General features: G+C 49.9%; 1 protein-coding gene across 1 annotated transcript in view; it reads left to right on the top strand.

Annotated features, from left to right (window-relative positions):
• The window catches only part of susd5 (sushi domain containing 5), a 37,617-nt gene that overhangs the window by 21,929 nt on the left and 1,713 nt on the right, over positions 1–13,975 (top strand). Inside the window, exon 5 of the mRNA XM_029731146.1 lies at positions 11,981–13,947. Coding sequence (XP_029587006.1) covers positions 11,981–13,947 — 1,967 coding nt within the window. The remainder of the gene's footprint in view (positions 1–11,980; positions 13,948–13,975) is intronic.

The raw sequence follows: 13,975 nt of genomic DNA on the forward strand, positions 1-13,975 counted from the left end.
CTGACTCAAGGCCATCTTTGAAAAGACAACAGAGACAAACCCCATATCAATGGAGTCTCTCTCAGCCACTGTGCAGCAGCTCCTCAACCAGGTGCCAACCCACAGTGAAAAAATAATAACAATGGGAGCTAAAGTACAGAAACTGCAACAGGTGAATCGCCAGCTGCGACAGAATGTCATGGAAGTCCAGCGCCACAGCCGGAGATGGAACCTGAAACTGCATGGGGTGCGAGAGCAAGATGGGGAGAACATACGGAGCGTTACCATTGACAACCTCGGGAAAGTAGCACCCAGGATTCAAGACAAGCTCCCGGATGTCGTCGACATGGTGCACCGCATGGGAAAACTAAGATATGACGGATCTCCGCGGACAACCATCATGCGGTTCACAATGATAATCTACAGAGATGTTGTATGGAAAGAAGTCAAGGAGTCCAAGAAGATCGAATGCCAGGACGTCAAGTGAATGTCATGAGAGTACTGAATGTTTTGACAACACTGTGGTCAGGTATATAGCTACATTGAATTGAAATCGATGTTGTCCTATTCTTTCTAAGTCAAATGAAAATGTTAAGAGTAATTTAGCTAGCTCTTGAGTAATAAGTCGGTTGTCATTTTTACATTCATCCCGTTTTATATCACCAGGTTCGTACATGTGAATACGGTTTCATCATATTGATCACAGCTACCTCGGTTTAGGGTAGTCCAGTTCTTTCTCTAATCTCAGGTTTCCTTACTAGCTACCTAGCTTACTAGTTCAACTAGTTAACCAGTTATTCATATCACTACTGTATTTGTTTTATTATTGTTATTTTATTTTTGTCAGGTTATTCAACGTTTTCAATACAATGCACTAAATATTGTATCTCTAAATGCCAGGGGTTTATGAAACACAACTAAAAGAAAAACACTTTTTTTATTTTGTAAATTCTACTCCAGGAGACTCACTCCTGCAATTCAGATTCTAGTTTTTGGAAATCACAATGGTGAAATACTGTTTATTATAGTCACGGGTCTAACCACTCAGCTGGTACTATGATATCACTTCATAAGGTGATATTACAGAGTCCTGTGTGTCTAAAGATGGGAGATGGGTTACATTGATCTCCAAACTAGATAATGCTTGTTTTATTACATGCAATATGTATGGAGACAATTTTCAAATAAGACTTTCTTTTTGGATCTTGCTGATAAGCTTACTGATCTGCAAAACAAGTAAACAAATGCATGGCTTTATAATAGCTGGAGACTGATAACTCTTTAGAGTGATATCCACCTAGAATAGCTTAAATATCTCAGAATAGTGACATCATCACCTCATTTTGCAGTTAACTGACAGTGGTTGATACATGGAGTTTCTGTAATACAAATGTAAATGAATATATCTGGTGTAATATGTCAATGATGGCCAGATCCAGAAAGGATCTGTTTCTCATTTCTCCCCCACGTGTACAGTATGTACAAGTAGTTAGTCATAAACATGCTCCTTTCACTGACCGTAGAATGATATTAATGAAGTTAGAATGTTCTGAAAAATCCAGTGTCATTCGAGGATACTGGAAACTTAATAATTCACTCCTAAATGATCCAGTCTTTAACGAGAGCATCAAGAACTTGATCATAGACCCGTTTAATTCAAATGATTTAGAACCAAAACATTGAAGTAATTGTGAAATGTTTAAATTCAAAGTAAGATCTATCGCCATTACACGCAGTAAGGAACTAAAGAGGAAAAATGTTTGAAAGAAGATGAGCTTGTGAATAAATTGAATGTACTTTTAGAAAAAGATACCCTTTCAGCAGAGGAAGAAACAGACTTGAATACATCTGGAATAGAACTAGATCAAATGTACATTGATTTAGCTGAAGGGGCCTTTACTAGATCTAGAGAACAATAGGTTGAGGAGGGAGAGAAAAACACCAGCTATTGTTTTGCTCTTGAAAAAAGGAACTATAAGAGAAAATCTCTTTCTGCCTTAAATATTGACAACACCTTGTGTAAAGACCCAAATATCATCTCTAGCTTTGTATATTCTTTCAATGGAAAATCTGTATAAACCTAATTTTAATGGAATTGAATGTGAACATTTTGGGAAACATGTCCATGGTTATGTTCCAATTATTTCTGATGAGAGTTCAAGTCCATGTGTGAAGATGAGTTTTCTATAGTAGAGATTAGAGATGCTCTTAAATCTATGAAGAAGGGAAAAGCACCTGGAACAGATGCTCTTTCTGTGGAATTTTATTTCCACTTTTGGGAACATTTAAAGGGATCAGCATTCAACATGTTCCAAGAATGCCTAGCTAAGGGTGAGATGATTACTACCATGGAACAAGGGGTTATTTCCTTAATACCAAAACCTGATAAAGATCCCCTTTTCATAGATAATTGGAGACCTATTACATTATTAAATACAGATTATAAATGGATAACTTTAGCATATGCTAATAGACTTAAAATGGGACTAAACCACCTTATTAATGAAACCCAAACTGGTTTCATGAAAGGTTGACAATGTAGTTAAGTACCTACATGTTTTATTTCATTAAGAAGACCCATGTATTTACAATGAAAGATGTAATATGTTATTATTCAAATGAAAACAAACTACTGAATTCATTCTCTCTGGTAAATGTTATATACACAAAAAATATATATTTGAAATCTGTCCCCAAATGCAATATATTTTTACTTGAAATCCAATATTTAATAAAATCAATTTTAAAAAAAAACACTGTATTCTTGTCACGCCCTGACCATAGAGAGCCGTTTTATTCTCTATTTTGGTTAGGTCGGGGTGTGACTAGGGTGGGTAATCTAGGTTATTTATTTCTATGTTGGCCTGGTATGGTCCCCAATCAGAGGCAGCTGTTTTTCGTTGTCTCTGATTGGGGATCATATTTAGGCAGCCATTTCCCCACTGTGTTTTGTGGGATCTTGTTTATGTGTAGTTGCCTGTGAGCACTTCATTTGCTTCACGTTTCGTCCGTTCTTTATTGTTTTTGTGCGTTTCATTCAATAAACATGTGGAACCCATATCACGCTGCGCTTTGGTCTGAATGTTATTACGACGATTGTGACAGAAGATCCCACCAAACCAGGACCAAGCAGCGTGCCCAGGAGGAGAAGGTATCCTGGGCTTGGGAGGAGATCAAGGAGGAGAAGATATCCTGGACATGGGAGGAAATCATGGAGAGACACGAAAGCCTTCCTTGGAAGCAGACGCAAGGAGATAAGGGAGGTCAGCGATGACGCCGGGGTTCGCGGCCACAACGAAAGCCCAAAAAACAGCCCCAAAATGTTTCTGGGGGGGGCACACGGGGTGGTCGGCGGAGACGAGGAGTGAACCAGAGCCAGTCTGGGAGAAAATTTAGAAATTGGAGGAGAGTGAACGAAGAGAGTCAGAGACCGTCAGTGACTTGATGGAGAAATTGGAGGAGAGAGAAAGGAGAGAGTTGTTGTGTTGGTGTATGATGCACGGCATTCGCCCTAAGGAGCGTGTTATCAGTTTGATGCCACCTGAGTCAGCTCTCCGTACTCGTACTGAGGAGCGTGCTATCAGTCTGGTAAAATCTGTGCCGGCTCCACGCACCAGGTCTCCAGTACGCCTCCCCAGCCCTGTACGTCCTGTGCCAGCTCCTCGCACTCGCCTTGAGGAGCGTGTCATCTTTCCGGTACCATGTGTGCCGGCTCTACGCACCAGGACTCCAGTGCACCTCCACAGCCCAGTACGTCCTGTGCCAGCTCCCCGCACTCGCCGTGCGAAGTTTGTCATCGTTCCGGTACAATTTGTGCCGGATCTACGCACCAGGTCTCCAGTGCACCTCCACAGCCCAGTACCTCCTGTGCCAGCTCCTCGCACTCGCCCTGAAGAGCGTCACCAGTCCGGTGCAACCTGTGCCGGTCCCACGCATCAGGCCTCCAGTGCGCCTCCTTAGTCCGGTATGTCCTGTGCCTGCTCCACACACTCATCCTGAAGTGCGTGTCACCAGTTCGGTGCCCCCTGCACCGGCTCCACGCACTAGGCCTCCAGTGTGCATTCACAGTCCAGAGCTTCCAGCGATGGTCCCCAGTCCAGAGCTTCCAGTCCAGAGCGAGGGTCAACGGTCTGGAGCTTCCAGGCAAGGTGTCCAGTCCTGCTCCATGGCCGGAGCCCTCCTCTGCCCCGGTGTCCAGTCCAGGCACGGCGTCCAACCCAGCTCCATGGCCGGAGCCTTCTTCTGCGCCGGTGCCCAGTCCAGGCACGGCGTTCAGCCCGGCGCTATGGCCGGATCCGGGGTCTGGGCGGGGGTTACGACCTGCACCGGAGCTGCGACCGATGCTAGATGTCCACCCGGACCCTCCCCTATAGAGTCAGGTTTTGCGGCCGGAGTCCGCACCTTTGGGAGGGGGGGTACTGTCACGCCCTGACCATAGAGAGCCTTTTTATTCTCTATTTTGGTTAGGTCGGGGTGTGACTAGGGTGGGTAATCTAGGTTATTTATTTCTATGTTGGCCTGGTATGGTCCCCAATCAGAGGCAGCTGTTTTTCGTTGTCTCTGATTGGGGATCATATTTAGGCAGCCATTTCCCCACTGTGTTTTGTGGGAGCTTGTTTATGTGTAGTTGCCTGTGAGCACTTCATTTGCTTCACGTTTCGTTCATTCTTTATTGTTTTTGTGCGTTTCATTCAATAAACATGTGGAACCCATATCATGCTGCGCTTTGGTCTGATCTCCTCATAATTACTATGTGTATTTAGCCCTCTGTTCCCTCCATGTCTGTGTGGGTTATTGTTTATTGTCAAGGTTGGCATGCTTCCGACTGTTTTGCGCCGGGTTTTGTTTTATACCCGTGCTTTGTGGCAGCCGGTACTTTGTACTTGGTTGTTGTACTTTGTGCTGCCTCACTTGTTATTTGTGCATTTGTTTTTGTGACGCGGTTGCGTTCTGTTCTAATAATTGCCTCAGTAAAGTGCTTTGTCCACTCATCTCTGCTCTCCTGCGCCTGACTTCCATGCACCAGCTACACCCACCGTTTTGACAGAATATCTCACCCATCCTATGGAGTCAGCAGGAGCAGGTGCCCCGTTATAGGGGTAGAGGAGCGCGTCCAGGAACACGCAACAATGCTCCACCATCTCGGCGCCGCCATGGACCGCATCGTCTAAACAATGGACCGCTGGGAGAGACAGGGAGTCCCTCCAGCACCTCCACCAACACAACAGGGGCCTCCACTACTCGCTCCCCCTGCACCCGGTTCCAGTGGGATTCGTCTCGCCCTCCCCAGGGAGTACGATGGGACGGCTGCCCGCTGCCAGGGTTCCCTGCTGCAGTTGGAGTTATACCTGGTGACCGTGGGCCGTAAGAGGGTGTCCGCCCTCGTCTCATGCCTCTCGGGGAAAGCCCTGGAGTGGGCCAACGCCATGTGGGTGGAAGGAGATGCGGTGCTGGACCACTTCGAGGAGTTCACCCGTCGTTTCCGGGCAGTCTTCGACCACCCACCCGAGGGTAGAGCAGCGGGTGAACGTCTCTTCCACCTGCAGCAGGGGACGAGGAGCGCCCAGGAGTTCGCTATGGACTTTCGGACCCTGGCCGCCGGAGCAGGATGGAAGACAGGGCCCTGATCGACCACTATTGCTGCAGCTAGCGCGAGGATGTCCGTCGGGAGTTGGCCTGTAGGGACACCACCCTCACATTTGACCAGCTGGTGGACCTGTCCATCCAGTTGGATAACCTGCTGGCCACCCGCGGACGTCCAGATCGGGCTCTGTTGGTTCCATCCTCCAGCACCACCGCTCCGATACCTATGGAGCTGGGAGGTGCTGCGCTTAGGGAGGCCGGAGGAGGGGCCTTCGCGTGCACCATCTGTGGCCGCAGAGGTCACACTGCCGGTCGGTGTCGAGTTGGTACCTCTGGGGGTCGAGGCAGCAGGCAGGGCACTCTAGCGTCACCCCAGGTGAGTCAGCACCATTCTCACCCAGAGCCCTCTGTTGCATACCTATTTTTGCATGTAATTTTTCCTGAGTTTTCCCCGCATTCCCAGCATAAGGAGCTAGTCGATTCAGGCACGGCTGGGAATTTTATAGACAGAGCATTCGCTCATAGTTTAGGGATACCCATTGTTCCAGTGGCTGTGTCCTTCCCAGTCAACGCCTTAGACAGTCGACCATTGGGGTCAGGGTTGATTAGGGAGGCCACCGCTCCCCTGGGCATGGTGACGCAGGGGGGTCACAAGGAGAGAATCAGTCTCTTCCTCATTGACTCTCCTGCGTTTCCCGTGGTGCTAGGCCTACCCTGGTTAGTCTGTCATGACCCCACTGTTTCATGGCAACGGAGGGCTCTCACGGGGTGGTCGCGAGAGTGCTCTGGGAGGTGTTTAGGGGTTTCCGTTGGTGCTACTACGGTGGAAAGTCCAGACCAAGTCTCCACCGTGCGCATTCCCCCCGAATATGCCGATTTGGCTCTCGACTCAATTACCACCCCATCGACGGGGGGATTGTGCGATAAATCTCCTGGTAGATGCCGCACTTCCCAGGGGTCACGTGTATCCCCTGTCACAGACGGAGACGGCGGCTATGGAAACATATGTCTCCGAATCCCTGCGTCAGGGGTACATTCGGTCCTCTACTTCACCCGCCTCCTCGAGTTTCTTTTTTGTGAAGAAGAAGGAGGGAGGTCTGTGCCCGTGTATTGACTATCGATCCCTAAACCAGATCACTGTGAAGTACAGTTACCCGCTACCTCTCATAGCCACAGCAATTGAGTCAATGCACGGGGCGCGCTTCTTCACCAAACTAGATCTTAGGAGTGCTTACAACCTGCTGCGTATCCGGGAGCGAGACGAGTGAAAGACGGCTTTCAGTACTACTTCAGGTCATGCCGTACGGGTTGATGAATGCTCCATCAGTCTTCCAACCCTTTGTAGATGAGATTTTCAGGGACCTGCACGGGCAGGGTGTAGTGGTGTATATTGATGACATTCTGATATACTCCGCTGCACGCGCTGAGCATGTGTCCCTGGTGTGCAGGGTGCTTGGTCGACTGTTGGAGCATGACCTGTACATCAAGGCTGAGAAATGCCTGTTCTTCCAGCAGTCCGTCTCCTTCCTAGGGTCCCGCATTTCCACCTCAGGGGTGGAGATGGAGAGTGACCGCATTTCAGCCGTGCGTAATTGGACGAATCCCACCACGGTAAAGGAGGTGCAGCGGTTTCTAGGGTTTGCCAACTACTACCGGAGGTTTAGCCGGGGTTTTGGTCAGGTAGCGGCTCCCATTACCTCACTGCTGAAGGGGGGCCCGGTACGTTTGCTGTGGTCGGCAGAGGCAGACAGGGCTTTTGGTCACCTAAGGGCTCTGTTTACCTCGGCTCCCATGCTGTCCCATCCGGATCCCTCTTTGGCGTTCACAGTGGAGGCGGACGCATCTGAGGCTGGGATAGGAGCCGTGCTCTCTCAGCGCTCGGGCACGCCACCGAAGCTCCGCCTCTGTGCCTTCTTCTCGAGGAAGCTCAGCCTGGCGGAGCGAAACTATGACGTGGGGGACTATGACGTTGGTTGTCGTCAAGGCTTTGAAGGCGTGGAGACATTGGCTTGAGGGGGCTAAACACCCTTTTCACATCTGGACTGACCACCGCAGTCTGGAGTACATCCGGGCAGCTTGGAGACTGAATCCTCGCTAGGCAAGGTGGGCCATGTTTTTCACCTGTTTTGTTTTCATCCTTTCTTACAGACCATGCTCCCAGAATGTGAAGGCAGACGCACTGTCCCGGCTGTATGACACAGAAGAGCAGCACATGGATCCCACTCCCATACTCCCGGCCTCCTGCCTGGTGGCGCCTGTAGTGTGGGAGCTGGAAGCGGACATTGAGCAGGCGTTACGTGCAGAACCCGCTCCCCTCCAGTGTCCCGCTGGGCGTCTGTACGTTCCGTCTGCTGTCCGTGACCGGCTGATCTATTGGGCCCACACGTCACCTTCCTCTGGTCATCCAGGCATCGGTCGGACGGTGCGCTGTCTGAGTGGGAAGTACTGGTGGCCCACTTTGGCTAAGGACGTGAGGGTTTATGTTTCCTCCTGCTCGGTGTGCGCTCAGTGTAAGGCTCCTAGGCACCTGCCCAGAGGTAAGCTACACCCCTTACCCATTCCACAATGGCCATGGTCGCACCTGTTGATCGATTTCCTTACCGATCTCCCCCATCACAGGGAAACACCACAATCCTGGTCGTTGTGGATCATTTCTCTAAGTCCTGCCGTCTCCTTCCTCTGCCCGGTCTCCCTACGGCCCTACAGACTGCGGAGGCCTTGTTTACGCACGTCTTACGGCACTACGGGGTGCCTGAGGATATAGTGTCTGATCGGGGTTCCCAGTTCACTTTGAGGGTCTGGAGGGTGTTCATGGAATGTCTGGGGGTCTCGATCAGCCTTACCTCGGGTTTTCACCCCGAGAGTAATGGGCAGGTGGAGAGAGTGAACCAGGATGTGGGTAGGTTTCTGTGGTCTTATTGCCAGGACCGGCTGGGGGAGTGGGCGACGTTCGTGCCCTGGGCCGAGATGGCTCAGAACTCGCTTCGCCACTCCTCCGCTAACCTCTCCCCCTTCCAGTGCGTACTGGGGTATCAGCCGGTTCTGGCGCCTTGGCATCAGAGTCAGACTGAGACTCCTGCGGTGGACGACTGGTTCAGGTGCGCGGAGGAGACATGGGACGCCGCCCATGTTCACCTCCAGCGGACCGTACTGCTTCAGAAAGCCAGCGCAGTGAGGCCGGGGGACCGGGTCTGGCTCTCAACCCGAAACCTGCCCCTCCGCCTGCCCTGCTTGAAGCTGGGACCACAGTTTGTGGGGCCATTTAAAGTCCTGAGGAGACTGAACGAGGTGAGTTACAGGTTACAGCTTCCCCCCCGATTACTGTATTAACCCCTCGTTCCATGTGTCTCTCCTCAGGCCGGTGGTGGCTGGCCCGCTCCAGGAGTCTGAGGTGCGGGAGGTTCCTCCGCCCCCTCTGGACATTGAGGGGGTCCCGGCGTACTCAGTTCGCTCCATATTGGATTCGAGGCGTCGGGCGAGGGGCCTTCAGTACCTCATGGACTGGGAGGGGTACGGTCCGGAGGAGAGATACTGGGTCCTGGTGGAGGACGTATTGGACCCTTCAATGCTGCGGGAGTTCCACTGTCTCCATCCGGATCGCCCTGTACCTCGCCCTCCGGGTCGTCCCCGAGGCCGGTGTCGGCGCGCTGCTGGAGCCGCGCGTCAAGGGGGAATACTGTCATGACTTCCGCCGAAGTCGGTCCCTCTCCTTGTTCGGGCGACGTTTGGCGGTCGACGTCACTGGTCTTCTAGCCATCGCCACTCCACCTTTCATTTTCCATTTGTTTTGTCTTGTTTTCCTGCACACCTGGTTTACATCTCCTCATAATTACTATGTGTATTTAGCCCTCTGTTCCCTCCATGTCTGTGTGGGGTATTGTTTATTGTCAAGGTTGGCACGCTTCTGGCTGGTTTGCCCCGGGTTTTGTTTTATACCCGTGCTTTGTGGCAGCCGGTACTTTGTACTTGGTTGTTGTACTTTGTGCTGCCTCACTCGTTATTTGGGCATTTGTTTTTGTGACGCGGTTGCGTTCTGTTCTAATAATTGCCTCAGTAAAGTGCTTTGTCCACTCATCTCTGCTCTCCTGCGCCTGACTTCCATGCACCAGCTACACCCACCGTTTTGACAATTCTTACAACTCTATCATAGGTTTGTACATTTGTAACCCCTGACCTTATTTTATTTTAGGTACTTTAACTTTTGAAACTCAGTTCATATGTGGTGTTTTTATTATTTTACTTTGTTGTTATTTTATGTTTCTTCACAGAAATATACATGTAGTGATGTCCTATGTTTTTTGTTATTGTATTGTAATTTGAAATGTAATAATAATATTAATAATACAAATTTAAAAAAGACAACAAATAATCTAAAAAATAAAAAAAATACAAAATAAACAGTCTTCATTTCAGTTCCATATTTTTCTATAATTATATTTTCATGTGAAGTGCAATACTTTTTGCTCAAGTCAATGCACTACATACAGTGTGGGAAAAAAGTATTTGATCCCTTGTTGATTTTGTACGTTTGCCCACTGACAAAGAAATGATCAGTCTATCATTTTGATAGGTTTATTTGAACAGTGAGAGACAGAATAACAACAAAAAAATCCAGAAAAACGCATGTCAAAAATGTTATAAAATGATTTGCATTTTAATGAGGGAAATAAGTATTTGACCCCTCTGCAAAACATGACTTAGTACTTGGTGGCAAAACCCTTGTTGGCAATCACAGAGGTCAGACGTTTCTTGTTGTTGGCCACCAGGTTTGCACACATCTCAGGAGGGATTTTGTCCCACTCCTCTTTGCAGATCTTCTCCAAGTCATTAAGGTTTCCAGGCTGACGTTTGGCAACTCGAACCTTCAGCTCCCTCCACAGATTTTCTATGGGATTAAGGTCTGGAGACTGGCTAGGCTACTCCAGGACCTTAATGTGCTTCTTCTTGAGCCACTCCTTTGTTGCCTTGGCCGTGTGTTTTGGGTCATTGTTATGCTGGAATACCTATCCACGACCCATTTTCAATGCCCTGGCTGAGGGAAGGAGGTTCTCATCCAAGATTTGACGGTACATGGCCCCGTCCATCGTCCCTTTGATGCGGTGAAGTTGTCCTGTCCCCTAAGCAGAAAAACACCCCCAAAGCATAATGTTTCCACCTCCATGTTTGACGGTGGGGATGGTGTTCTTGGGGTCATAGACAGCATTCCTCCTCCTCCAAACACGGCGAGTTGAGTTGATGCCAAAGAGCTCCATTTTGGTCTCATCTGACCACAACACGTTCACCCAGTTGTCCTCTGAATCATTCAGATGTTCATTGGCAAACTTCAGACGGGCATGTATATGTGCTTTCTTGAGCAGGGGGACCTTGCGGGCGCTGCAGGATTTCAGTCCTTCACAGCGTGGTGTGTTACCAATTGTTTTCTTGATGACTATGGTCCCAGCTGCCTTGAGATCATTGACAAGATCCTCCCGTGTAGTTCTGGGCTGATTCCTCACCGTTCTCATGATCATTGCAACTCCACGAGGTGAGATCTTGCATGGAGCCCCAGGCCGAGGGAGATTGACAGTTCTTTTGTGTTTCTTCCATTTGCGAATAATCACACCAACTGTTGTCACCTTCTCACCAAGCTGCTTGGCGATGGTCTTGTAGCCCATTCCAGCCTTGTGTAGGTCTATAATCTTGTCCCTGACATCCTTGGAGAGCTCTTTGGTCTTGGCCATGGTGGAGAGTTTGGAATCTGATTGATTGATTTCTTCTGTGGACAGGTGTATTATACAGGTAACAAGCTGAGATTAGGAGGACTCCCTTTAAGAGTGTGCTCCTAATCTCAGCTCTTTACCTGTATAAAAGACACCTGGGAGCCGGAAATCTTTCTGATTGAGAGGGGGTCAAATACTTATTTCCCTCATTAAAATGCAAATCAATTTATAACATTTTTGACATGCGTTTTTCTGGATTTTGTTGTTGTTATTCTGTCTCTCACTGTTCAAATAAACCTACCATTAAAATTATAGACTGATCATTTCTTTGTCAGTGGGCAAACGTACAAAATCAGCAGGGGATCAAATACTTTTTTCCCTCACTGTAGGGTCTGATTTATGCCTGTTACAAAACAGCATCCCAGTTGTGAGTGAGAGATATAAACGGGTGTCATGACACTTCTGTGATAGATGCCATCACTAGGCATGTGGAGTAGGAGAAGAGGGGGAGGAGGGAAGGAAGGGGGAGAGGAGAGGACCGGAAGACAGCTAGCTAGCCTGGACTAGGAGACAGAATGCCAAGTCCACGTTGACTACGAGTCTCTATACTGTGTGTGTATGCTGCATTCTGGGTATGTGTGTGCTTGTGGCTGATTCTGTGTTTTCTCCCCCCCACTATCTCTCTCTTTTTCTCTCTTTTTCTCTCTCTGTATCTACAGACAAGACAGAGGCCCACATTGACTATGAAGATAAGTTCACTGATGACGATCACCACCTCTCCTACGACACCCCTACTGAGGAGGAGGACACAGAGGAGGAACCGGTAGAAGAGGAGGTGCAAGAGGAGACAGCAGATGTAAATGTGGAGGAGGACACAGGAGAAGAGGGGCACAGGAATCAGGAGCAGCAGGAGGCCAGCTTCAGCATGACGGGAGTAGAAGAGCAGGATGTGGAGGCGGGAGGAGAGGAGGAAGCACAGGGCGGAGAGGAGCTATCTGCGGGAGAGGAGGAGCAGCAGGAGGAGGAGGTGGGGGAAGGACTGGTGACTGGAAGAGAGGAGGAGGAGCTGGAAGACTCAACAGACCATCCCGTCGACGAGGAGAAGCAGGAGGAGGAGCAGGAGGAGGGGATGGGCATGATGGAGGCGACTGAGGCGCCCGTCTCCCTGCTTTCCCAGAAGCACCTGTTCTGGTTCCCCTCAGAGGCCTTCCAGGAGGCGGGACATGGGGAACCCACCCACCTGCCAGTCACACAGGACACACCCCCTGAGGGAGACAACCGTGTCAGGGCCTCCGGCACCGAATCAGAGGAGAGCAAGGAAGACAACAGCCAACCAGAGGAGACAAAGGATCATGACAGCCATGAGGGTCAATTCCAACAACCAATTGACCACAATGACCATGATGACCACGAAGATGATGTTGACCATGAACATATTGACCGTGAATATGATCATGACGATCAAACAGATGCTGACCACGATGAAAGTTCTGAACAAGTTTCTGATGGTGAAGACCATGTCGTTGAACACCTTGACCACGATGATCCTGACACCCATGATGGCCATGAACATGACAACCATGAAAGCTATGATAGTGAAGAGGCCCACCGTGAGGACCAAGGAGAACACAAGGAGGATGACCATGAGAAGGGGGGTCGGTATGATAACGGACACGACGAGCATTACAACATGGGTGAACACGAGGAGGATGACCGCATTCCCTATCACAGCCACGGTGAACATGATGATCATGAAGACCATGACCACGATGATGTAACGGATCACCATGACGATGATGATCATGACCACTCAGATCCTAGCGATCACCACGATGACCATGAAGACCAGGACCATGTCCACGACCATGATCACCACGATGACCATGAAGACCAGGACCATGTCCACGACCATGATCACCACGATGACCATGAAGACCAGGACCATGTCCACGACCATGATCACCACGACGACCATGAAGACCAGGACCATGACCACGACCATGATCACCACGATGACCATGAAGACCAGGACCATGACCACGACGACCATGAAGATGGCCATGTCATTCCAATTGGAAGGACTACAACAGGCGAGCCTCAGAATGTAACCCAGGAGGTGGCAGAAGGAGAACCCACAGCCAGCACAGACGAGACCTGGTTGGACGGCTACCCTGTCAGTCAGGAGGAGACCGACACTGATAAAGTGGGAGGCGGCTCCACAGAGGAAGGGGTGGAACCTGAGGTGCGAGAGGAGGAAGAGGAGGGTCTTGTGGTTGTTGGGGTGACGGACCGGCCCAATGAGGTGGAGATGAGTCGTCCCATCCCATTCACGGGCGTCCCCCAGGTCCCACTGTCCCCCACGCAGGAGGCGGACCCTGTAGAGCAGGATCAGGACCAGGTGGGAGGACTCAGCCCTACAGCCTCACCCGACTCCCCCCTCTCCCCTGAGGCCACATCCTCAGATTCCTATTCAGCCGACTACACCACGCCCTCTCTGACATTGTCACTGGACGACGTCACCCCCAGAAACGCAGCCAGGCCTTCTCCCACAGACTCCTGGGAAACCACGGATCATGTGCACCCCTTCCTGGAGCACGGCCCCGCCCCCACGGTGTGGACTGATGATGTCATCAATGAGGAGGAACGTGTAGCCGAGCACAACCTGACTCGACACAGCGGGGAGAGGGAGGGGGGGGAAGGGGAGAGGGAGGGGG

Source organism: Salmo trutta, chromosome 34, assembly GCF_901001165.1.
Source record: "Salmo trutta chromosome 34, fSalTru1.1, whole genome shotgun sequence".
Taxonomy (NCBI): Eukaryota; Metazoa; Chordata; class Actinopteri; order Salmoniformes; family Salmonidae; genus Salmo; species Salmo trutta.